The 27,458-nt window shown below is 41.7% G+C and overlaps 1 protein-coding gene across 2 annotated transcripts in view; it reads left to right on the forward strand.

Annotated features, from left to right (window-relative positions):
• Nucleotides 1-27,458, forward strand: part of LAMA3 (laminin subunit alpha 3) — a 933,952-nt gene that overhangs the window by 98,504 nt on the left and 807,990 nt on the right. For both annotated transcript variants that reach the window (XM_069220025.1, XM_069220026.1), the window contains exon 2: nucleotides 21,295-21,447. In XM_069220025.1, the coding sequence (XP_069076126.1) occupies nucleotides 21,295-21,447 (153 nt within the window). The remainder of the gene's footprint in view (nucleotides 1-21,294; nucleotides 21,448-27,458) is intronic.

Consider the following 27,458-nt stretch of genomic DNA (forward strand, 5'->3'; position numbering starts at 1 on the left):
TTGGGGTAGTTTAGGTTTTAGGGATGGGGTGGGGGTTGGGGTTGTTTTAGGGGTGGGGGTTGGGGTGGTTTTAGGTTTTAGGGGTGGGTTGGGGGGTCGGGTAATTTTAGGGGCGGGTGGGGGGGTTGGGGGGTTAGGTTTTAGGGGCAGGGTGGGGGGGCTCAAGGTAGTTTTAGGGGCGGGGTGGATTTAGGTTTTAGGGGTGGGGGTTGGGGTACTTTAGGTTTCAGGGATTGGGTGGGGGTTGGGGTTGTTTTAGGTTTTGGGGGTTGGGTGGGGTTGCAGTAATTTTAGGGACGAGGTGGGGGGTTGGGGTAGTTTTAGGGGCAAGGGTGGGGGGTTGGCGTGGTTTTCGGGGAGGGGGTGGGGGGTCACGGTAGTTTTTAGGGATGGGGGGCCGGGGGGACGCATGCTGGAACCATGCATGCCTATCACTAATGCCTTTACCAGGAATGCCTTTACAACGAAAAATCATTTTTTAAGGCATTCATGGTAAAGGTATTAGTGGGAACAACGCGTCGTTGTTCCGACCTCGTTGTTCAGGCATGCGTTGTTCCAGCATGCGTTGTTCCGACATACATTCAGTGCACATTGTAGAGGCTAAATAACATAACATTAAGAGCTTAGGAAGTAACTCCGCTTCTCGTAACTTTACATGTGCGTGGACATTGTATTAGGATCTGAGGTAATATCAGCTCTGTTTCTAATGCATCTATGTTTACCTTAAAAGCCTTCCTCTTAGGAATTGACCAATTTTCCTGGCTCCCTTTTAAATTGCATTTGAGTAGGTCTTTTACAGGAACCGAATAATTGTCTGCCAGCCCTTTTACAAACTTTTTAACCAAATTATTATTTGTAAGTTGTAGTAAATCATACTTACCTAATCTGTAATCAAGGTGTACGAAGAAAGGTTTTACTCAAATAACAATTCCTAGTTTATTGCAATTTTCCTTTTCTGATTCCCAAATTCCGATGTTTAACCATTCGCAAAATATTTTTTTTCATTTACCGACTCCCAATTTGCAATTCAGTATTTCTTGAGTGGTGTGCTATCTGTGAATGACAACATTACAGGCACGAAATGATATCCTCTTTTCATTCCAGAGACCACAACTAAAGAGAAAACAACAGCTGAGTAGCAGATGTCAATTTCTATACCAAAAATGTTGTTTCATTATAATGAAAGTCATGAAAGAGGACGAATACATTTAGTGAACATGAGCTGGTGATATTATTGGAGTATGTGGCACATAATAATCAGTTATTTTATATGAGTTCACTGTGTATTCCAAAATGCCACTGAAAGGGGTATTTGGTAGGGATAGGTGAAATATTCTGTTCTATCTGTGAAATTTGCGGATTTTTGAAGTCTTCACATTACTCTTGTAATGCAGAGTTCCAACCAAATTCCCCAAATCGCCACATGGTGCAATTTTATTCTGCAGCACAGGTCCAGAGGTATACTGAAGAGTTGGGTCTGTGGGTCCACTATTTATACCTGGGTCCACTTTGCAGTATGAGAAGGTTCTGGAGGTGTCTACTCTGAGAGATGTTTGTAATTTCCTGCCTCCCTTCCCTGGCCCCAGCTTGTCTGGGGACATACATGACTAATGTCAAATCCTTTGTGAGTGTGCTCAGACAGAGCCTTAGCCATGTGCAAGTGTGATAGGTGACGGCCCTCCCCCACATCAGTCAGAGATCACCTATCCTGCCAATACCTATTTCCGTTTTGTCTCACTGTATGGGAGCAATACACAAAGACTAACTGCCAGCTACAGCTAGTCATGTGATCCAGGATCCAGGCTGCAGACACCAAATGGCTCAGACAAGAAAATGACAACTTACTAAAAGTGGGAATTTTAGAATTTTGACTTAAAATCTGACCTTACCATTAAATAGGGTTTAAATTACACACTTTTAGATACCAAACTCGACATTCCTATCTGCTCCCACTTATTAAATATAATAAAGGAACCAAATATTATCCTACGGGAGAGGTAGTCCCCACAGTAGTGAAAAACAAATGTAGGAGTTTTTCACTTCCAGGACATGTCAAACTTAAAAGTATATGTGCAATATTTTACATACACTGCACCCTGCCCTCTCAGCTATGTACGGTCTACCCGGGGGGTGTTTTATATGTATTACAACTGGATGTTTGGGCCTGGCAAGACGTTTTACTTACTAAGTCGAAATGGCAGATTAAAACTTCACACACAGGCTGCAATGGCAGACCTGAGACATGCTTAAAGGGCTACTTAGGTTGGTGGCAAAATAAGTGCTGCAGGCCCACCACTAGCATTTAATTTACAGGTCCTGGGTGCAGTTGGTGCCCCTTTACTAGGGATTTACAAGTATATTAAATAGGCCAATTAGGTGTAATCCAATTTTACCATGTTTAAAGGAAAGAGCACAAGCACTTTACCACTGGTAAAGTGTGCAGAGCCCTAAAGCCATCAATAACAGAGCCAGCAAAAACAGGAGGATGGAAAGCAAAAGACTGGGGGGAAACCACCTCAATGTTTTCAGGTCCAATAATGCAGCGTCCTGTTGCAGTGTTCACAAACACATTTGTGATGGTCACACTACAGACTTCATCAGCCTTCCATAGATTTTAGGATAGCGGTTACTGCCTAAAAATGTAAAACGCATTCCTGTTTGCTACATTCTGCACGATAAAGGATGTGATAGTTTGTGCTGTACTAGCAAAGATAGTTTATCAGATTAACATTCATCTGTGTAACAAAATGGCATAGGAATGCTTTAATTTAAACAGTGCGCCTTCCTTATGGCTCGCTGTATGAGAGAAGGAAGCCGGTAAGGTCTCAAGTCTCCATATATCATGTTCTACTTCTTTTCATGGTACAATTAAAGGTGCCACACCATTCACACTCTGAAAATCCCAAATTTTGAAATGTACTAACAGTTACAAGAGGCGGCGGTTCTAGAAATTCCCCAGTATATTTACAGTGAGTAAAGTGAATAAAATGTGTCAAGATAAGAAGTATTGCGCTGGTAATCCCCAGGGGCTGCATATCTATCCTCTGCTGAAGTGAAGTTTACTGCGGTTCTGTATTTTTATGGCCATGCTGGTCTTTCATTACAAAATCTTGGAATGGTGCCATTTAGGATTTATGGCTTTCAGAAAATCAAATACCTGTTTTCCGAGTTGTATTTACTTATGTCACTACAGTTGAGTGATGGTGGGCTCTGGAAAAAGGCAGTATAATCCCCTTCTTTGAAGGAAACTCCACCTTATTTTTTTATTTTAAGTCCCGTTACGTCTGAAGCTTTCCGAGGATCTTGTTTATTTTGAGGAGTGATTGACTGATGAGTGCCATTTGGTCATTTGAGTGATATTTGGTCATTTAGGCAGATCTGGGCTCCATTTCATGCAGAGGGCAGTAGTTATCGAAGGCAGGGGTATCCCAAATAAATTAAGGTTCAACTCGCCATGTGGATCTAGGTCATTTAATCGACCCTCTCATAAATGTACCGTAATTCCAACCTTAACCTCCACCCTTTACCTAAAGTTAACTCCAACACTAGCTATATTATCCCTATCCTAACCCTTAACCTAAGCCTCCTTCTAATTTCGGCCCTCATTGGGGCCTAAACTGGGACCTGCAAACCTATTTGTATTGTTTTCTTTTTTTAACTAACCTTGAATGAAATTCTTTGTAATATATTTTACTTTCCATTTGTAGTAATGTAAAATTATTTTCCTTGGAAACAGCCTTTATGTGACACCTTTTTCTCTAAGGGTCTACTTCCTAAAGATTTCTCTAATATGATATAAATTCTGTCAGACAAGTAATTCTGCTTTCTACAGCGACGCCGTTATAGGCATGTCTGAGAACTTAAAAAAGTGAATGTGGCTGAACAAAATGGCCTTTGTCAATTTTGCTGAGATTTGATTATTCAGTATTCAAAATTTCAACAGAATGTTTGTCATGTTTTGCAAATGGGGATGACTGCTGATAACGTGTCCAGCCCTTATAAATTACCTGTACCTGGACACGTTGGAGGTCGGTGAACCTTTTAGCCGAGTTGGGCTCTTCTCATCCTAGAATAGTCGGATCACTTAAATCAATAATCAATAACTATTGTAATCAATAGTCAATGCTCAGTTAATGGATCATAATAACTCATTAGGAATCAATAACAGTTGATATTTCGACACACCATGACCTTTCAGTCATGAATAACCACACCGGTTTATTAAAAGTTAGTGAATTTATTTCCCTATATTAACAAAGCTAGCACAATGTATATAAGTCTCAAAACCAAATGATATATGTATACGAACATTACTAGCTGTCCATAGCGGCGGAAGAAGCGCAATCTACGAAATATCTGAATGATAGTACATTCAGTTATGGCAATGCAAATCACTAATATAAGCAACTGAATTTGACTAATTTCGTACATTGGTCAGCATGACAAGATTTCAATTCAACATGGTGCATCAAGTTCATACCTCGACTAACCTCTAATTAGCATTAGCATGTGGGGCTTCATGCAAAACGAATTTAGTCAACACAAATTTGGAAAACTTCTAGCTTGGGCCCTATCAAAATAGCAGTTGGTACCTAAAAGGAAAAACACAATGCATAATACAATTATCCTTTCATATTTACCAATTACATTCAGCATTCAAGAAAGTCTTCGTCCTTCAGGTAACGGTTCGATAGCACGGGCAGAATTTTAAAAGGGCAAAGTTAAGGGCAAGCTTCCTTGCAGCAGCAAGGAAAATGGGCAAAGTTACTGCATGGGCAAGACGGGGCAATTTAAAGTTAAAGTCTCTAGGGTGAGAATTCTCAAAGTCTCTTTCTCAATGATAGAGAAAAGGGCATCAGGATGTCGTCTAAGATGGCGTCTGGTGTTTGGCTTTAAAGATGGCATCAAGGAAAAATGGCTGACTTCTCTTTGTCCAGTGGGTTTAAGTAAGAAACATTCCAAATTCTGCAGGGTCTTCCATTGGAGGGTTCATAGGGTAGCTTCAAATTGACCAATGAAAAATGTCTTTCTACTAGTACTCTTTTATGCATACATTGTCCTTGGAGCCTTGTAACACAAGTTGCAACATGGTATGCCAATTAGTTTGATAACTGTACCCTCACTGTCCGCACCTGCAGACTGACCTTGGATCAGAGGGGATGAAATCGGCCTAGTACGAAACCTTGGAGATAAGTGTATTAGTCATCTCTACTGGAAAAATACAACTTTAAGCAAGAATATATGGTACATTAGTTCAAGGAAAAGTCACGCAGTTAGAATTTGAGACCAGGCAACTAGGCCAAAGCCTCTACTAAATTTAAGCTAAGCACAAACAGTTTCAATAAGAAATCATGGCACACATTTGCAATTATGACGGATTACAATTTTCAATTCTTCATGATTAATAAAGCACGTTTATAATATTGGCGAACTACTCCGTGGGCACAATTTCCCTCGTACATTATTTTCTTTACTAAAATCACACTACATTACTCAATTTTGGTTATATGACATGTGAATATATGTAGGACTCTCTTTTTCTGCGTCATCAATCCCTCCTCTCATGACTAATTATGTCATCACATCAAATCTTCCCACAAATTTTATTCCATTAAAATTCTGTTTAGTAATTTGGCATTTCAGTTAATTCCCTCTTTCTTTTGGTTCCCTTCGATTTTTCTCTGTATATTTCTACTATTTTGTTTTCTATTTTCTCTTCTCTTTTCCTTTTGTTCCTTGCTTTCAACATTTTGATAGCTTTCCATATTCCCCAAATGCCTAATACACAAATTAATATTATTAACATTCCCTTTATTATTTTCAGTAATAATCCGTTCCAAACGTTGCTGAGCCAATTTCCCACTGAAGCAAATCCTTTTCCAACCTTCTCCCATACTCCTGGTTCTTTCAATTCCTTTAAATCTGTACTTTCGTTAGTTAAGTTAGTAAGCATCTTTCTAATTCGCCCACTGCTGTCTGGTATATATGTACAACAGTGACGAGTACCAAGCATTTTGCAAACGCCGCCATCCTTTGCTAAAAGAATGTCTAAGGCAAGCCGATTTTGAAGAGTCATAGCTCTTTCTGCAGCGAGTTCAGCATCCATCAGGATTATAGCTCCTGAGAATTTTGTCAGCATGTTATCCACAATAGTAGACAACTTTCGTATTTTGATTGAATTCAATATGACTCCCACTGAAGGAATCAAAGCTCCAAATATATCTCCTACCACACCAGTGGCTGTCTCTCTCTTCTGAACACGATGTGATTCAGACAGCTTTGGAAATTTCTTTAAATCGTCTAGTTGATAAATCTTTGGGAACACTATTCCCAAATAACATCTCCCATACCATCCTTTAGGAAGACGATAATAGGTGTTAAGTCCACAAATGTAATATATCCCTGGAATAACTGGGTCTTGTCCATTCAGCATGAACGTCCATTTAGGTTGAAACAAAAACGTGTGTTTACATTCACTCGTTCCCACAAAAACTGTGTCATAATATGATTTATGTCTATGTATACAGAATCTCCCTACGTGTAATGTATCTAAAGCTATTTTCCCTTGTGTCTTTATCGCAGCAAAAGCATAGTTATCTACAGATGTCCTCTTATGTAATTCCCTTTCCAATTCCTCCTTCATTTCTTTCCTCCTATCGTCAGTGCGGTCTAAAAAGTTTATCTCCAGCGGTGAAAGCAAGCATGTAAGGTTCTCTCTATGTGCGTGAGCTGTGTGAAAAGGTGACAACGGCTCAAAGAAGTCCCTCATCAATTTTATATAATAATCTCTGGCTACTTTACTCAGGTACTCGATTATGGGGACATATGCAAATGTAACATCATAATTAGAGTAAAAATAATGAATGTACTGCTGACCATAAAATCTGGACATTATTATACTACATGTAATTCCGTACGTAAGAGGCATGCTATGATACGTCACCCCTTCCACTACTGAGGTAGGTATTTGTGTGCACACATAACAATCTTTCGCATCCATGGTCTCAACATACTCACTCAGCAAGCGATAGAAAAAATTAGACGAAAGTTCCTTCTTATCATGCAGATGCCTTTCATCTTGTTCGAGTCTCTTTAAAGCTGTTAGTTCAGTAGTAGTAGCAGGTCTAGAAGTATAAGCATCATTCGTCCCTCTCTCATCCTTTCCATGCATTCCAAGAACTATTGCTACAATTATTAGTACGCATGCAGTTATTAGACCTATACACATGTATTTACAACACTTCATTTTATGCCCCTGTGTAGTGTAGCCTGTCATGATCTGTATAGAATCAGAAAGTTGAAGACACTTTATCAAATCGGATTTGCAGATATATACAAAGCTGAAAAAGTTCAATGTTCACACGGTTTTCTTTAGCAGCTTAGTCTTTTATCGGTTAGCAGCTTTGTCTCAAAATCAGTTTCAAAGTCAATCAAGTTTAGCAATGTCTTAGCCGGTTTAAAAGTCAATCAGGTTATCAATGTCTTATTCGGTAAAGTTCACGGAGTTTCACTTCTCAAGTGCCAAAGTGAAGTTCTGCCTCTTCGTTCTCGAGACTGAGGGATACGAATTCGTCTGACCAATCGTTAGTGGCTATGTATGCCCATTCCGGACCAGAATACCTTTTGCTCGGTATTCTTTTCCTTTTCAATTTTGCATCTCCCTTTGATTCTCTCTCACGGGTGCTTTCTTCCTTGGTCAGGTCTGCCTCTTCACTTGGTGTTGCTATTGCGACAGACACTTCTTTTCTTTTCCCTTTCAACTTGTTCTCATTTGGTATTTCTTTAGTCCTTAGTTTCACTGCTGATATACTTTGCCTCCGTTTTGCACTGTTTTCACCTGAGGGACCTGCAACTGGTTCCAGAAGGGGTTGAGCGATTTCACTTTGTCCCTCCTATTTTTCTTCCTCCAGGAGGTCGATCAGATTTTCCTTTTCTTTTCGTGTATCGTCCGCTTCTGGGAAAGTCCTCCTCTGATCAGGCTCTCCTGCTTCTTCACTTGTTGCAGGCTCTTTGTCACCCTCAAGGTCTCTGTCACTTTCTGATGTCTCTCCTCCGTTCTCCTCAAATGGATCGGCTGTTTCTTCCTCAGAGAGTATCTCTCCCTCCTCTAATTCTGCTTGTTCACCTCTGGGTTCTCGTAGCTTTGTCTCGGTGCCTGGTACTTTCTTGTCAGTCACTGGTGATTTCAATGCTTCAACTTCCTCTTCTGTGGGGCACGTCACCCTTTTCGTGTGACTGGCGTGAATCCAGTTGGAAACTCCCGCACACTTTACAGCGGTAGTAGTCGTCAGAATCACTTGGAAAGGCTCTTTCCAACGAGATTCCAGACACGACTTCCTCACGTGCTTCTTTATCACGACCCAGTCGCCTGCTTTCAGGGCGTGTCCTGGACCTTGGATCGGTGGCAAGGTGGTTGCCTCCACCTGGTGAGAAAAAGAGCGCACCACATCAGCTAGACCTTTGCAGTAGTCCAACACCATATCATCTGTAATATTCAAGAGAGCATTTGCAGGAACTGCTGGAAGTCTCATGGCCCTGCCCATGAGGATCTCGTGCGGGGACAGTCCAGTTTTCCTATCAGGGTTGTTCCTCATAGACATTAATACCAAGGGCAATGCGTCAGGCCATTTCAAGTTTGTTGATGCACATATTTTCGCCATCCTTGACTTCAATGTGCCGTTCATTTGCTCCACTAGACCTGAGGCTTCTGGGCGGTAGCTACAATGCAACTTTTGCTCAATGTTCAGCGCTGCACACAGTAATTTTATTACCTCATTATTGAAGTGACTTCCCCTATCTGATTCTAAAGAGATCGGGAATCCGAAACGTGGTATTAGTTCCCTCAAGAGTAATTTGGCAACTGTGAGCCTGTCATTTCTACGTGTGGGGTATGCTTCAATCCAGTGACTAAAAATACACACAATCACCAACACATACTTCAAGACTCCATGCACAGGCATTTCGATAAAATCCATTTGCATCCTGCTGAATGGACCCCCAGCTCTCCCAATGTGGCTCAAATTTACTACTGTTCCTTTCCCCGCGTTCATTTGTTGACAAATGACGCAACGGTGGCAGACTGCTTCAGCAACTTGATGGAATTTGGGGTTAAACCAATCAGTTTTGAATAGCCTGACCATGGCGTCCCTTCCAAGATGAGCCTGTCCATGGTAGAACCTGGCCAATTGTGTCAACAGGCTGTTAGGCAGAACCAATTTCCCTTCACTTGAGACCCACAAATCATCTGGTTTCTTTACACATTGCAATTTACTCCATGAGAGTTTCTCATCTTCACTAACATCGTTCTGTAAAGACTTCAATTCATCTATTGTATCTACAACCTTTAGAGCAAAGGCTTCGCTTGGTTCAAGTTCTGGCTCATTTATCAAGTTCCATTCGTCCCTGAGCAATATACAGTTCAATGCGCAAAACCTTGCGACTTGATCTACATACCCATTTCCCAAAGAAACGTAGTCTTGTGATTTTGAGTGTGCGCTGCACTTTACCACCGCAACTTCTCCCGGCAACTGAATGGCATGTAACAACTCTCTTATTCTTTCACCATTTTTCACTGGTGATCCTGAAGAGGTCATGAAGCCTCTCTGTGACCACAATTGTCCAAAGTCATGCACTATTCCAAATCCGTACTGACTGTCAGTATAAATGGTGATAAATGGTGACTTTCATCAATGCGGAAAGTTGGCAAGCTCTAGTAAGTGCTACCAACTCAGATCCATGTGCGGAGTAAACTACTTGAAGCCAAGATGCTTCCAGAACACCTGTTATCGTACATACAGCATATCCTGCTTTCAATATTCCCAGTGCATCTCTTAAACATGAACCATCGACAAAAAGGACTTGATCATTTTCTTCCAACCGGGTGTCTTCAATACCTGGTTTTGTACAAAATTCAGTCACCTGAAGACAGTCGTGCTCGACGTCTTCAGCGTTCTCAATTTCGACATTCTCACTGGGAAACAAGGTTGCTGGATTCAACGTAGTGCACCTTTTCAGCTGCACATTTGGTGAACCCAAAATTATTGTCTCGTACCTTGTAAGCCTAGCACCAGTCATGTGCTGTGTTCGGGAACGTGTCAAAAGTATCTCCACTGAGTGAGGGACCATGACTGTTAAAGGATGTCCCATCACTATTCTTTCACTCTGGGTTAGGCTGATACCAACTGCTGCTACGGCACGCAAGCACCCTGGCAGTGCTGCTGCGACCGGATCCAAAGTAGCTGAAAAATATGCTACTGGTCTGTTAACGCCACCATGGGCTTGAGTCAAGACAGACAAGGAACATGCATCACGTTCATGACAAAACAATGTGAAAGGCTTTGTGTAATCAGGCATACCTAACGCTGGAGCCCTGCACATGCATTCCTTTAATTCAATAAAAAAATCCATCTCATCTCCCTTCAGTTCTATTTCATCCAACGCATCTTTCTGGGTCAGTTTCAGTAAAGGTTTTGCTAGAGTTGAGAAATTGGGAATCCATTGGCGACAATAGCTCACCATTCCCAAAAACGTCCTCACCTCTCTTCTCGTCTTCGGTGGACTCATCTGACGTACACTTGTTATTCTTTCTTTCATAATTCTTCACGACCCTTTCTCTATTTGGTGACCCAAATATTTCACTTTCTTCTGGCAGAATTGTAATTTCGAAGGGGACACTTTGTGTCCGTTCCTTCCCAAATGGTTCAATAGGGCAATGGTATCTGCTGTACAGTCACTTTCTGTCTTAGATGCGATTAGCAAGTCGTCAATGTACTGCACCAATGTTGATTCAAATGGTAACTCCAACGATTCCAAATCTTTCTTTAGAATCTGATTGAAAATTGATGGTGATTCCGAAAACCCTTGAGGAATTCGACACCAACTGTAGACCCTGTCCAGGAATTTGAAGCAAAAGAGAAATTGGCTGTCCTCATGAAGAGGCAGAGAAAAGAATACTTGTGACAAGTCGATGACTGAGAACCACTCAGCATCACAGGGAACTTGAAACATTATCACAGGTTGATTTGGTACTACGGGACAACATTTGAATATTATGTAATTTATCTTCCTCAAATCCTGAACAATCCGGACCTTTCCACTCGGTTTTATCAGTCCCATAATTGGTGAATTACATGGACTACTTAACACTTCTTTTAGTACTCCCTGTTTTATGAACTCATCAATGAGTTGGGCGACTTTCATGAGGGTGTCTTGGGCCATATAGTATTGTGTGGTCTGGGGAAAAGTTACATTGGGTTTCACAGTCACTTTCACTGGTTCTACTCCTTTGACCAATCCTACTTCCTTCCCTGTCATATCCCACACTTCTTTTCCGACTGTTTCCTGTAACTCAGCAGGAATGTCTGCTTCAGTGAGCATTGGGTAAAAAGTAATCAGGGGATACTCTTCATCGACAGGTTCTACTTCGTCCCCTCCTACACTGTCCTCTTCTTCCCCATCACTGTCTGTTTGGATTTTAATTCCATCATTAGAACACATAATCGAACATCCCAATTTGCACAACAGGTCTCTCCCTAAGAGTGATATCGGGCTTGAGTCACACACCACAAATATGTGTGACCCTTGATAGTTACCAATTCTGACTTGCACTGGATCAGTGATTGGGTTTGTCAGGTATCTATTTGCTACTCCCACTACTTGAACTGTTCTCCCTGAAAGTGGCAAGTTTGGTACTTCAATGCTCCTAACAGTAGAGCGTGTAGCTCCCGTGTCAACCAAGAATGAAACGCGATGACCCATAACTCTTCCTTCCACATACGGACCCTTTTGATCAACTTCCAAAGATGCTGCAAGCATACAATTTCCCTCCTCATCTGAACTTTCACTCTCCCATACATCGTTTATTCCATCCTCACTGTGTAAAGGGAATTGGTGTACTGTGTCATTTTGGTTCATCACTTGACCCGTGACCTGTTGAGGAAGCATTACCTGTTGCTGATTCATTGGTGCTAAGGGTATTTGCATTTGCTGATTAGGTACCATGGGAAACTGCTGCTGCATTGGCTGTAACTGTGCCATTTGTGCACTGGGCATTTGCACCTGTTGCGGTTGTATGGGTTGTAAACCCAGCATCTGATTCATATTATTCTGGAAATTTGGATTTGGACCCCTCAATTTCGGTCCTCTCATACTCTGAAATGCATTGACATCATTGTTCTGCTGACCTACCCCTTCCTGCACCATCATTGGGCACTCCCGTTTCCAATGCCCGACGATTCCGCACGTGTGACATGGCATCACCTTCTTCATTGCCTGTATACCATTTGGAATCTTAACAGTATTAATGTCAGGACCATTATTCACAAAACCTCCTCGACCTCTGCCTCTCATCTGCGGCTGAAACATAGCATTTCCCTGCTGTTGCTGCTGCAGCATCTGTTGTTGAAAACCTTGCAAACCTGTCTGAGCCGCTCTAAGCTGCATCACCATCACCTTTTCCTTCAACCTTTTCTGTTTTGTCTCAATCTCATCACTGCAGTATTTTGCATAGTTCAACACTTCATCGATCGATTTTGACTGCCAACAAATCAAATGCATTTTAATCATCTGACTAACCTCGGGTCTCAACCCTTCCACAAATCTGAACATGAAATGGAGCATGTCCTTTGCCTCAATCGTCTCTGTGCCACTGTAATTTTTAAACGCTTTCAACAATCTCTCATAGTACGCATGTATTGATTCTTTAGCCTCTTGTGCTGTTCTGTCGATCCTCTGGCAATCCACATTTTTCGACGCAACCTTGGTTTTCAAGTGCTTGATCACCTTATGGTATAAACTCATTACCGTAGGCGATGGTGCACCTGTGTCCCTATCTCTTTCTGGTTCACTCGTCGGCCAACCTACAGCTCTTTTACAGTCTTTCCATAAATCTGCCAGAACCACTATTTCAAATAAAGTATTCAAGTCTTCCCAGAGACATTTTGAGAGTTTCACAAACCTATCTGTCTGTTGATACCATTCTATCGGTTTCTCCCTTAATTTGGGGAAATCATCCGTAAAGGACTGAATATCGCACCTCTGCCATGCTACATGTACAAGTTTTCCCCCTGCTGTCTCTCTCATTGGCAACATGGTTATCAGATCGTCATTCTGTTGTGCCTTTTCATTTCGATCTGGGGTACTTTCCTTCTTTTTGTCCTTTTTCTTAACCCACCTGCTTTCCCACTTATCTAGGCATCTCCAGACCTGCGCGCTTTGCAGTATCTCCTTAAGGTGTGTTTTCATCCCTGCCGACCTCATGTGTTCAAAATCTTTTGTCTCAAAGTCTAGCCTGTAACTTCTGCTCAAGTGTTTAGTTTTACCTATATCGATCCCATTTCTGTCTGCAATTTCTTGCAACTTCTTATGTATGCTGCTCACTTCTCTTGTAATCCTAGGGCACATGTACCTCAGCTCTTCTTCTGTGTATGATTCTAACCTGTTCAGACCCATTGTTCCCTCCACTAGTTCATCTGCCTCCATGAACAATCTTATTTTATTCAGGTATTCTTCTCCCTTCCCGCTGGATGTACTCTGAGTTCAGACTGTTGAACCATTGTGTTAGCTGTTGTGCGTTCAGTCCCATCAATGTAGCACTTACATCAACTGCTACTGATGGTTGCGGTAACGTTTCAGTCTTTGAGGTTAACGGTATTAATAGTGGTGGATTTGACCTTACCACAGTCGACTGAGCACAAATTGGAATTGGACTAAATTCCAACAACGACCCAGATCCATTTGGCAGTGTTTGCTATCGGAGTTGTTTCTGGAGTAATTTCTATGCATCTTCTCCCTGTCTCACTTTGTCTCATTACCCCTTGATCGCATACGTTTGGGTTTGCCTGTATATATAGTGGTACTGGCGGACCCACAGTAATAGGCAGCAATATTGCATCTGGATTCTGCCTGTTCCCTGAATTCTGTGGCATGTTAATCCCCACATTATGGTTCATCATTGTTGGCACACCTGATTGGCTTTCTGTTACTAGGGTGTACCTCAGCACTTCTTGTACCTGTTCTTGAGGCTTCAAAAATTGTGTTGATTCAGCTTGAATCAATGTCAGTCTTTGGTAACTCTGTCCTCCCTGAGCCCCTAAGCCAGAAGTTGTTCCCAAGTTATGCTCATCACATCAGTGTCTTTGAACCTGCGGCTGATAATTATCGACAGGTTTCAATTTAGGCACATCAGGATATATTCTCTGGACTTGTGGTATTTGCAGTGAAAAAGGCATCTCGGGACCGTTCTGCCTTTGCGATATTCTCAAATTCGGTGTTACATTACCCTGTGTTGGTTCTGGAGGGGCAGTACTAATGCTTGATCCTTTTTCGCTTTCCACATATGGTGGCGGGCGATCATTCAGCAATTGTATAATGAACTCCTCATCGTCTGACTCGTCTGACCTTTTTGAGTTTCTGTTATTCTCTCTATCTCTGGTCTGACTCCTATTTGTTTTATAGGTAGCTTTCCTTCCTTCCGTCTCTGCTTCATCAGTAATTGCCGGGAACAATTTAATTTCCTGCAGTACGTCTGATCTCCAAACCTTTTGTGTGCTATCCCATCTAGCATCCGCTAGTGTCTTTTCTACTTTTCTTATTCTTGTCTCAAATTTCCTTTGTTGTTGGTTTCTAGCTATTAGCTCCCAAATTGCTAGTGCCTCAAACTGTGCTGGTCTTGGAGGTACTTTCATGTCGTATAGCGTGAATCTTAAATTCTCCAAAACCCTTAGGTTAAACGACCCATGGATAGGGAACGCTACACTTCCATGCTTCTCTGTTAATTTGCACCATTGATTTAGCCAAAGACATGGTGCTACTCCCTTTTCCTCAATCACGATGTAAGCTGGTGTACCCTCAGGCGGTGTTTCTTCCCCCACATTTGCCTTGATGTAAGCATCTCCCCTCATGGCACTCTTAAATGCTTTGAAAAATTTCATCTTTCCGTCTTTTATTTTTCTCAAATAAGTAATCAATAAGTGACTTTAATTCCCGGAATACTCTTTGCTTGCCTTTCCCCACCAACTGCGCTTTCACGGACTGCGTCCAATCCGTGCGCGACCCTTCTCACCAACCAACCTATCCCAGCACGGCTCCTAATGACGTCACACCCACACACTGCGGCTGACAAAGTCCCGCGGCTTGTCCTCTTTCATTCAGCTTCATTCGGAACTAATTTCTGCAATATATCGCAAGCACTGACCAAAAAGAAGAAAACAAATCTGTCAGTTTACTACAGGAAGGGTAACACACTCGCTTCAGAAACCATAGGGATTTTTCACTAGCCTCAGCAGTTATTCCATCTTTCTCGGTCTCCCACTTTCGCAAGTAAAATTTGACCCGCAAACTTTACTCTCAACTGATCAATGAACTATTCTAGCACGCTTTAGAATTCGTCATATCTCAAAGTCGATCAACCTATTAAACGGAACAGATTACAACATCAATCAAGTGTCTCATACACTTTTCAACATACTCCGGAGTCTCTTGACCTCGCAGGGCCCGTCTCAACATCAACAACCACGCGGACAATTTTTCCTGCACAAAGCGCTACACACATGTGAAGTTCGACGACTTCCCTACTCTCGCACTTTGGAGTCACACTCCTCTAAAACTTCAACTGGAGTCTGTAACTCCCCTAAAAATCCTCACAAACTTCTTAATTCATCTGCGGCAATAAGCTATGCAAGCGCAAAACTCTAACTTCACTCATACCGTCACTAGAAACGCCTAAAACTGTCTCACACCTCCATATTCTCCATTCGCAAGCTCAGAGATCCCGGGAAAGTCATTGGGGACTTAGGGCATCATCATTTTTCCAACTTGTTTCATCAAAGAAAATTCTAACCTAACTCCGTCTATTGCTCGGATGGAGTCCCAAAGGGCGAAACCATCACTCTCTGCTACCATCTACTGATAACGCGTCCAGCCCTTATAAATTACCTGTACCTGGACACGTTGGAGGTCGGTGAACCTTTTAGCCGAGTTGGGCTCTTCTCATCCTAGAATAGTCGGATCACTTAAATCAATAATCAATAACTATTGTAATCAATAGTCAATGCTCAGTTAATGGATCATAATAACTCATTAGGAATCAATAACAGTTGATATTTCGACGCACCATGACCTTTCAGTCATGAATAACCACACCGGTTTATTAAAAGTTAGTGAATTTATTTCCCTATATTAACAAAGCTAGCACAATGTATATAAGTCTCAAAACCAAATGATATATGTATACGAACATTATTAGCTGTCCATAGCGGCGGAAGAAGCGCAATCTACGAAATATCTGAATGATAGTACATTCAGTTATGGCAATGCTAATCACTAATGTAAGCAACTGAATTTGACTAATTTCGTACATTGGTCAGCATAACAAGATTTCAATTCAACATGGTGCATCAAGTTCATACCTCGACTAACCTCTAATTAGCATTAGCATGTGGGGCTTCATGCAAAACGAATTTAGTCAACACAAATTTGGAAAACTTCTAGCTTGGGCCCTATCAAAATAGCAGTTGGTACCTAAAAGGAAAAACACAATGCATAATACCTTTCACATTTACCAATTACATTCAGCATTCAAGAAAGTCTTCGTCCTTCAGGTACCGGTTCGACAGCACGGGGCAGAATTTTAAAAAGGCAAAGTTAAGGGCAAGCTTCCTTGCAGCAGCAAGGAAAATGGGCAAAGTTACTGCATGGGCAAGACGGGGCAATTTAAAGTTTAAAGTTAAAGTCTCTAGGGTGAGAATTCTCAAAGTCTGTTTCTCAATGATAGAGAAAAGGGCTAAGATGGCGTCTGGCGTTTGGCTTCAAAGATGGCATCAAGGAAAAATGGCTGACTTCTCTTTGTCCAGTGGGTTTAAGTAAGAAACATTCCAAATTCTGCAGGGTCTTCCATTGGAGGGTTCATAGGGTAGCTTCAAATTGACCAATGAAAAATGTCTTTCTACTAGTACTCTTTTATGCATACATTGTCCTTGGAGCCTTGGAACACAAGTTGCAACATGGTATGCCAATTAGTTTGATAACTGTACCCTCATTGTCCGCACCTGCAGACTGACCTTGCATCAGAGGGGATGAAACCGGCCTAGTACGAAACCTTGGAGATAAGTGTATTAGTCATCTCTACTGGAAAAATACAACTTTAAGCAAGAATATATGGTACATTAGTTCAAGGAAAAGTCACGCAGTTAGAATTTGAGACCAGGCAACTAGGCCAAAGCCTCTACTAAATTTAAGCTAAGCACAAACAGTTTCAATAAGAAATCATGGCACACATTTACAATTATGACGGATTACTAAAATCTTCAATTCTTCATGATTAATAAAGCACGTTTATAATATTGGCGAACCACTCCGAGGGCACAATTTCCCTCGTACATTATTTTCTTTACTAAAATCACACTACATTATACAATTTTGGTTATATGACATGTGAATATATGTAGGACCCTCTTTTTCTGCGTCATCACTGCAAACGTGCAAAAAGTGTGTTGTTGTTTTGTTCTGGGGCATTTTTGTGGGAGGAGCTTAAAAGACGTGTCTAGCACCGAAAACAGAGGTGCCAAATACTTTTTTTGAATGGGATACCTGCACACTCCTGAAGTGTATACCTGAATCTAAAAGGTAAGTTTTTCTTGTGCATATGGCCATTAAGTATAATGAAGTACAGTCATATGTAGTATGTCGTACACTTTGTCTCAGTTGTATATTTAATTGCATCTAGCAAGTGTTAGCCAAAGTGCAATCTAGATAGTCTTTCCTCTTATTATTATTACTATTAAAATTTGTAAAGTTCACTTGTACTTAGAAAAGATGTCATGACACTAAGGATAAACCTACTGATGCAATGATGGACAACTGTAATGAAAGAAGCATGTATACAGCCAACGTTTAAGGGATTTCCTGAATCCTAATAGGTTATCAATAAAACTAAGCTCAGAAGGAAGGGAGCTCCACAGTGTAGCTGCCTGAGCTGAAATGCCTCGGCCGCCTACCCACACTTTTTAAAACTTAGGTATGACAAGAATGCTGGTGGTAGAAGAGCACAGCTTATATATTGGTGTATCTCTTACAACCTAGTTTAAAGGAACTTTGGGTCAAACTTCTGGATCACTTTATGAACCATGCACAACAATTCGAAGCTTACCCTTTTAGGCAAAGGAAGCCAATGTAAGGTGGTCAGTGAGTCAGAGGATGAGGAAAATGTATGGCAGGATAAAGATAGTTTAGCAGCCGCACTCTGAATGCACTACAGCCATTTCTGCAGATATCTGGGTGCCCCAAGAAACAGGGTGTTACCATAATCTAGGTGTCTGAAAATACAGAATTGAACGACTAGGTAGTGAGAGTGAGATGGAAGTAATGGGAGAATTTTACGAAGAAGCAGAAGGGCAACAAATGGATAGCTTGTTTACATATACAGTGAATGAAAGATTTGCATTTAAGTAGACTTCCAGTGAATTGGTAGGATAGGCTTGCTAGGTAGTGGCCAGAAATCAGAAGTTAATGGAGCCAGTGGTCTACCTGTAGAACAGTTAAGGATTTGTTTTTTTACTTTTGAAATTGAGGGCATTGTCATTTAGCCATAGAGATATGTCTCACAGACAGCTGTGAAATACAGCAAAAGGTAGGGGAAAGGTGCGATGAATTGACAACATGATTCGCCAGTCATCTGCTTAACTCAAAGTTTATGCCATGACTGTGAATCAGTTGTGTGAAAGACCTCAGGCACAGGTTGAACAGAGTTGGTTTCAGCGATGAGTATGTGTAGGACTCTTTGAGTCACCTGTCTAGCTGACGACTAGAATGGCAAAAGATTAACAGTTTGTGTATGATTTTCCAGGCATGATGTACACCAGTCCAGGGCAACCCCTTGGATTCCAGATTCTTGCAACATTGAAATTAAGATACTACGGTCCATAGTGTCGAAAGCTGCATAGAGGTCAAGTAGTGCCAAGTGTACAAATTACCCTTGTCCCTTGTCATTCTGAATATGCCAGGAGCTGGTCAGAATCCTGAATGTGGAGGGTCCAATAGACTGTGGCCTTCAAAATGATTGATGATGAGCTTATTAACAGGTTTCTCCAAAATGTTTACTGAGAAGTGCAGGAGTGAATTAGACCCGAAATTTTAAAGCAAATGCAGCACCATTGCTCTTTTCGAAATAGCAGGAACTATTCCTTGCTTTAAAGAGCTGTAATGTAGATTTAGCAAAGGGGCTGCAAGGGAATCCAAAGTGTCTTTTCAGATTTTGGGGAAATCTAGATCAAGATGTGAGCCAGAAAAGATGGAAGTGGCAATAGCATGAAAGGAAATCAAATTTAGTTGCTCTCATTTTTTGAGAGAAGGGTGTACACAGGTAGAGCTTAGTTCTCTCTCACTTTTCATAGGTGAACCTTAGATTTGACAGCCAAAAGTTAGTGAAGAGGAGAGCAAGGATGCTAGATTGGACAAAATATTAGACACTTTCTCTTTGAAGTGTAGAATAATGTCATAACAGAACGTCTACTTTTGCTGTACTTGATGTTATATGCCTCTATGGCTAATTAAGCTTGTGTGATGGAGGGAATCTTCTTTGAGGCATTAAGAGACTCCAAAGTTAGCTTAGCATAATACTCCAACTTTATTGTAGCAATTAGTTTTTTTCAGCTTTTAGGTTTATCCTAAGTTGTTGTTACAGTCTGTAAGTCATCCTCCATTGTTTTTTACTTTTCTTACACTCACTGTACCAAGGTGCCAAGTGTTGTGCGAGGCCATATTTTCTTTGTCCGAAGAACTGTGTCAAGAGCATGTATGTTCCAAACTTGAGAAGTTTATCATCTCAGTTGATTTTTCATCTACCGTAAGATTATCCATTGGGCATGAGGTATGGAGTAGAGCATCAGCAAAAGAGGCCTGAGAAAGATTGACCCAGAGACTTCCTAAAATAGAGTTAGCACGGGTCATGCCCAATAACCCTACTTAGTTAGCCAATAACAAAAGAAAGAGGATTGAGAAATTATCCGTCCAAGCCTGGGGTAGGTTTTTATCCACCTTAATCAGCTCACGGAGCTAATATTAGATCTAAAGTATGACCCTCTTTATGTATGGGGCCTGTAACTAATTGAGAGAGCTCGAGTGCTTCCAACGATTCAAGTCCATAAACAGGGGAGTAGATTGAAAGTTCCTACTAATGTTAAAATCCGCCAACAGAAAGAAGGAAGAATATGCGAGGGTGAAAGGTAAGGTAAGTTCTGTCAAGGAATCAGTGAAGTCATTCACATGTCTCGGGGAACAATAACATAATACCAATGCTTACCAACAGAGACGGTGAAGGGTGTATTATAAAACCCATTACCTCGGTTGACCTAACTTCAGCCAACTTAAACAGTTTAACCTACCAACGCTATTTAAAAATGTAATCTACAACCACCTTCTCGTAGCAAAGCGCAGGGTAGGTACATGGCTTTGAATCCTTCAGGGCAAGCACAGGCTAGGTCGAGGATTGATTCAGCACTGGTACATCATTCTGTGATAAAAAGTAAGTCATGCTCTTCAAATTGTATAAGAGCTATATATCGCTGCTGAATCTTTTACTGGAGAATTATCATTAACTAGTGTTCAGCAGATTTTAGATGTGAGTGAACAGCTATTAAGGCTGTAGCGAATGCTGGCATTTGTATGATGAATGGGGACTGGTGGCACTACTGATTCGTTAGTGAAATCCAGTCCTGGTGTTGTGCTGCCTATATCAGTATGTATTATATTGGCAGGCGTGGGTGTTTTAAGAGGCCCAACCAGTTGTGACCTAATATAAGTAGCTTCTCTCTGCAGTGTATTAAGCAAGCTAGAGTGGAATTACCTTTGATTTTCACAGTGTGGCTTTCTAAGCTTGCAGCATGGCTGGTGCTGAGTGTGGATGGGCGCTGATGGGCTTGCTCTTGGCACTCTGGCAGCACAGTCACACAGCAGGATACCTAAAGTAGGCAGGCTCCTACAAAGACATGCAGAACTAGACCACTAACAAAAATGGTGGTTCTGAGGTGGACTCCCCTTAGAGCAGAAACATTTCTCTGCTCCAAGCCCTGATAGAGGAGTTTAAGGAGCAAATCAGAGTGTAGTGAAGAAAGATGAAGTGCAAGCCTAACAACAAATTATTTATCCTTTGCGAAGATGAGTCACATAACAACATTTAAAAGCAATACAATTCCTCAAATAGTCTTTAAAATATTTGCACATAAATGCATGGGCTTAGTAAAGTGATTAATGTTTTTATTTACCTCTCTGTGATGTATATTATGCACTTTCTTTTTTCAGGGTCAATTTTGTGACTACTGCTATGCGGCAGATCCTAGTAAAGCTCATCCAGTAACCAATGCGATTGATGGGACAGAGCGCTGGTGGCAAAGTCCTCCCCTGTCTCTGGGCTTGCAGTACAATGAAGTCAATGTCACTTTAGACCTTGGTCAGGTGAGTGGACTGCCTTTTGACTGTTGTTAAACTGTCCTATTTGTGAGCAAATGGTAATGGTGGATCTGGAAGTAATAGGGTGAACGATCATTGGCAAGTGTGTCATGACAGGTAAACATTGTGGCTCACTTAATCAGAGATCCCTAAAATATCGTGGCAGATGTGGACACACACTTGAATATAAACAGTTACATGAAGAACACATAAATACTATGTATTAATGCAAAGATCCTTTGAGTTGCCCACATAAGTCTAATTTTGTTGCTTGACCTAAAACCTATGAAAATATGTAAGTAATGTTCCAAGTTTCAAATACAGTGTGTCTATTTATAGGTAATAAAAAATAGAGTTTACTGTGTGCACGTGCAGTCAGTATAAAGGGTGCTACAGAGTTAGTCTTATTTATGTAGTTGATTTGTAAAATGATATGTCGCTTTTAGAGCTGTACCTAAGACACAGAAAGGGCGAATTGGCATGCAATCTATAGGAGGAGGGTCCTGGTCCAATATGCTTTAGTCACTACCCCCATAGGTGAGGAGTTTAATTAAATACACATTGGAGCACTTCCATTTAGAGGCCTTTCCTGAGTGACTTTGCTTTTGTTGATGCTCAGGTCTAGTGATTTCCAGATTCTGTGTACTTGTTCTCCCAGGGACTGACCTCCAAGTTTATACTATTCAGATCATTAATAGACAATCTTCAATAATTTAGTGAAACAGAGATTGTGATATGAAAACCTAAAATAGGGAACTGAAACTGGCTTTGGAACATTTCAGCAAGAACTTTAAGGTTGTCTCTTGTTGAAAATACAACATAACGTCCAATGACTAGCTTGCATTTAATGCAAAATGGGAAGCAGCACAGCAAAAAAATTAAAAGACAATTGTCATTTCAACTGACCGGAGCTCCTGCTAGAAAATGGATAGTTGGAGCATAATGCTAAAATGCATACAATTTAGGACAGTTTATTTAGGTTTCCCATCAACCCAAGTCTATGGAACCTAATCACAAGCCAGAAACGTGTTACTTTTAGCAACGCATTTTAGCGAATGAAGGCAATATAATTCATGAATACAATACTGAGCTCATTGTTCTTCCAAAATCATTGCTTGCAGTTGCCACCCCTGAAAATAAGGTTATGCTCTGAAAAAATGTGCAAATGTACAACCTTTAATTACATGGCTTTTTAGATTACTAGACATGACTGGTGTAAATCCATTCAGAAATATAGGTTAAGAAATAATTTAATAGGTGGACAGTTAGGTCCATGAGAGTCTTTAGAGAGACTCTCCCAGGAGCACCAATTTAAAAATGAGAGCATTCTGATTAGTTCAGGGAGCTCTTCTCTCCTTGGGTCAGTTTGCTTCCATAGGAATCAGACTCCCACAGGAGTGAGCACTCTGACTTGCTGCCAGCAACATGAGAAAAATGTTGCTGGCAGCCATTACAGGACTAGGGGACTTAGGGCCAGATGTAGGAAAGGATTTGCAACTCGCAAACGGCAAAAACTGCCATTTGCGAGTTGCAAATCGCATTTTCCTATGCAGAAATGCATTCTGCGAGTCGGACCGACTTGCAAAATGAATTTCAGAATCGCAAATAGGAAGGGGTGTTCCCTTCCTATTTGCGATTCCTAGTGGTATGCAATACCATTTGCGACCGCATATGCGGTCGCAAATGGTGTTGCAGTTACCATCCACTTCAAGTGGATGGTAACCCACTCGCAAATTGGAAGGGGTCCCCATGGGACCCCTTCCAGTTTGTGACTGGACCCAAAAACATTTTTTCAGGGCAGGGAGTGGTCCAAGGGACCACTCCCTGCCCTGAAAAAATACCGAAACTAAAGGTTTCGGTTTTTTTTTTTAAGTGCAGCTCGTTTTCCTTTAAGGAAAACGGGCTACACTTAAAAAAAAAAAACTGCTTTATTTAAAGCAGTCACGAACACGGAGGTCTGCTGACTACAGCAGGCCTCCATGTTTGCGAGTGCCCATAGTCGGTATGGGGCCGCAATTTGCGACCCACCTCATGAATATTCATGAGGTGGGTCATTGCGACCCCATAGCGACTCGCAGACGGTGTCTGAGACACCGTTCTGCATAACATTTGGCGAGTTGCAAATAGCGAGTCGCTATGACTCGCTATTTACAACTCGCAAAATGTTTCTTTGCTACATCTGGCCCTTAGTCCTCTCTCCTGAAGTTAAATAAATAATATCATAATAATGTAAGGGGGAGGGGGAGCCCTTCTGGGGCCAAGAAGAAAAAAAAGAAAAATCAGCAACAAAATGCTGTGATCTTGCAGGACTCCTGCAGGATCTAAAAACAAATGGTGGCTGGGCTGCACTTGCTAAATTTATGCCCGGGGTGCCAACCCAGGAAATGCTTTCATAAAGGGGACTGTGTGCCCCCCCTCCCTGAGCCATTAAAGGTCCTGGGAAGCCTATTTAAAGGGCTGAAATCATGAAAAAAGGGGAGGGGGCCATGTGGGCTCCCATTCCTGAGACATTAAAGGTTCCGGGGAGCCCAACTTTGGGGCTGACGTTCGCATGTAATGGGAGGGGGCCTTCCCTGAGCATCTAGAGGTCCACTCACCGAGGCTAATTGTATTAATAAAGGGGAGGTGGGCCCCCCTCCCTGAGACATTAAAGTCCCTGAGAGCCCATCCCCAGGGCTGAAATGTGGTTAGAAGGAGAGATGGCCTCTAAAGACACAGGGACCCCATCTCCCAGGGCTGCTAAACTATGCAAAAGGGAGGGGGCACGTGGCCCCCTCCCTGGGCCATTAATGGCCCCAGGGACCCGATCCCCAGAGTCTGACTGACATGGTATTTCCCAGGGAGCCCACCCCTGTTTCTCTGCCCACACCAACATGGACAGGGAAACCTGTGTGTGCTATCACTTAGCGGGATCATTTTTTAATCTCCCACCAGACTGGAGCAAACACCCAGCCTACTAGTTGAGGAGGAAGCTTTAAAAATGCTTCCACCCTTGGGAGCGGACCTGCCAGCTCCTGCTGCATGCGGTAGTCAGCTGGGCATACAGAGGCCTTGGGGCTGTCCCTTTTTCCCCCAACAAGTGTATGGTGGGTGCCCTGTGTAGGCACCAGGACAATCACCTTTAATGACACAGGCCCCACGGGATGGGTCCCCGGGGCCTCTAGAGGCTCAGGGAGGAGGACTGTTTGGTCCTTTCCCCTTTTTACCAATTTTCTCCTCGGAAGTGTACCTTTGCAGCCTTTAATAGCTCAGGGAGGGGCCACATGCCCCCCTTTTTTAAATATACATGTACAGCCCGGGGGATGGGATCCCTAAGCCATAAAGAGGCTCAGGTAGGGAGGGCTATGCATAAAAAAGGCCTTGGAGATGGGGACCCAGGACCTAAAGAAGCTCGAGGAGGGCAGATGTGCGGTCCCCTCTCAATTACTATTAGTAATGGGTCTGGGGGAGGGATCCCAAGGGCCTAATAAGGTTCAGGGAGGGGGACTGTGCAACCCCTCAATTTTATTTAAAAATGTGGCCCTGGGGCATAGCATCCCCAGGGCCTAACACATGTCTTCAACAATTTAATAAAAAAAAAAATCCCTGTGCAATGTAGTCCCCAAGGCCTAAAAGGTTCAGGGAAGGGAGCCACGCAGCCCTCCTCCCCTTTCATAAAAACAAACTGCCCTCCGGGATGGGGTCCCCAGGACCTAATAAGACTTGGGGAGGGGGGCTGCAAGGCTCCCTCCCCTTTAAAAATCATAAGACCATGTGGCTATCCCCCACAAGGGTCGGCTTTATGTATAGTAATAAAATATTACTCTGCAAAATTGACTGAAAAAAACAAAGGCTAAAGTAGTGGTATAGTTAGGTGAATTTGTCAGTGACAACATTATCATTTTGAACTAAAAATACAAAGAAATTCAACAGTTGTAGTTAGCTAACTATAACTTGCAGCACTGCAATGCACTGTTTATGACCTCACATATTATATAACTCGTGACATGTTGAATGACATAATTTGTGACATCACTGATGAACTCTCAAGTGACATCACTGATTACATTACTTTTATGAAAATAAAGGCAGCTAGGTGATATGGCGCACACACAATAATTGGGCAGAGTTGAACAAGACAATAGAATTAGTCAGTTGCAATATATCTTGGGTGCTCTGAGATGAAGAAAAGGAAACAAATCTTGTTCAGCTGTGAGGTCTGGGAATCCATGTTTACGTCTCTTCTGTACCCCTTTTTTGTTCCTTTTGGATCATACACACCAATGGTGATTATGGTCAAATTGACCGTGGTGATGGTTTAAATTTTACTTATTATGATGTCAGTGAAACTAATATAATTGTTATTATAGTCCTGATGAAGTCTGCTGGTGTATTAACCTTATAAAGATGAAACAGGTGTTGGCTAGAAAATGTCAACACTTCAAATTACTATATGAGAATAAAGGATATCAGAAGACACAAAGGAACTTTCTAATGGTTATTTGGGACTGCTTGGGATTCTCCTCTGTCACTCATGACATCATCCAATGAGTGTGCTAGTCTGTTTTATAGGTTACACAGTGGCGGCTGTTCATCCAAGCTTCCTTTGTACACATTGCTCTATAAACAGGTATAGCATTTGAGTTCTGAAAGTAAGTACAAAATAGCTCAGAAGAATATGAGGCATCATTAATGCCATAGTAAAAACAACTCCCTTAGGTGTAGAAAGCATTGGTTATGTGCCACATTGACCCTATTCCATACAGTTCACAGATAGCGTAGTTCATATTAACAATCAACCACAGATGCATAGGGGAAACCATCATTGCATATGGTATTTAATCTGTATACAACTGTTCAAAGAAAGCCAAGAACTGATTTACACCAAATAACAAACAGCACTGTTTTTGTACCTAGAGCTACCTTTCTGCCAAATTTGGTGTAATTCCATAGAGCAGTTTCGGCTGTAGTCAAGTCTAAAAATGGGAAATGCACTTTTTTTACCCCTCTTTTTGTCAGCCCGCGCTTGGCGGCTCACCCTGAAACGTCTCATGAACAAGATTCTCAAGCACACTTTTTTTGGAAAATTTTGTGAAGATTCATCAAAGGGTGCCAAAGATATAGGCAAGTCAAAAAAACACTTTAACAAGGGAAAATGGGTCCCAGCTATAACTACCTCTCGGCGACCGCCAGTAGGTAATATATTCACTGAAAAAACAATGGTTAACGTAATGTTTTAGTTACATGAATTTGTCAATGACAACATCAAGGTTAACTATAATTGCACCCCCACCATGCACTGCTTATCACCTCACATATTACATCACTCGTGACATGTTCTATGACATCATCTGTGACATCACTGATGTAATCAGCAATGTCATTTGAGATGCCATCACTGATGACACCATCCAAAGAGCGTGCTAGTGTGTTTTATAGGTTACACAGTGGCGGCTGTTCATCCAAGCTTCCTTTGTATACATTGTTCTATAAACAGGTATAGCATTTGAGCTCTGAAAGTAAGTACAAAATAGCTCAGAAGAATATGAGGCATCATTAATGCCATAGTATAAACAACTCCCTTAGGTGTAGAAAGCATTGGTTATGTGCCACATTGACCCTATTCCATAGAGCACCTGGATAGCATAGTTCATATTAACAATCAACCACAGATACATAGGGGAAACCATCATTGCATATGGTATTCAACCTGTATACAACTGTTCAAAGAAAGCCAAGAACTAATTTACAAAAAATAACAAACAGCACTGTTTTTGTACCTAGAGCTACCTTTCTGCCAAATTTGGTGTAATTCCGTCCAGCAGTTTTGGCTGTAGTCAAGTTTAAAAATGGGAAATGCACTTTTTTTACCCCCCTTTTTGTCAGCCCCCGCTTGACGGCTCACCCCGAAAAGTCTCATGAACAAGATTCTCAAACACACTTTTTGGAAAAATTCCGTGAAGATTCATCAAAGGGTGCCAAAGATATAGGCAAGTCAAAAAAACACTTTTACAATGGAAAATAGGTCCTAACTATAA

Source organism: Pleurodeles waltl, chromosome 2_2, assembly GCF_031143425.1.
Source record: "Pleurodeles waltl isolate 20211129_DDA chromosome 2_2, aPleWal1.hap1.20221129, whole genome shotgun sequence".
Classification (NCBI taxonomy): Eukaryota; Metazoa; Chordata; class Amphibia; order Caudata; family Salamandridae; genus Pleurodeles; species Pleurodeles waltl.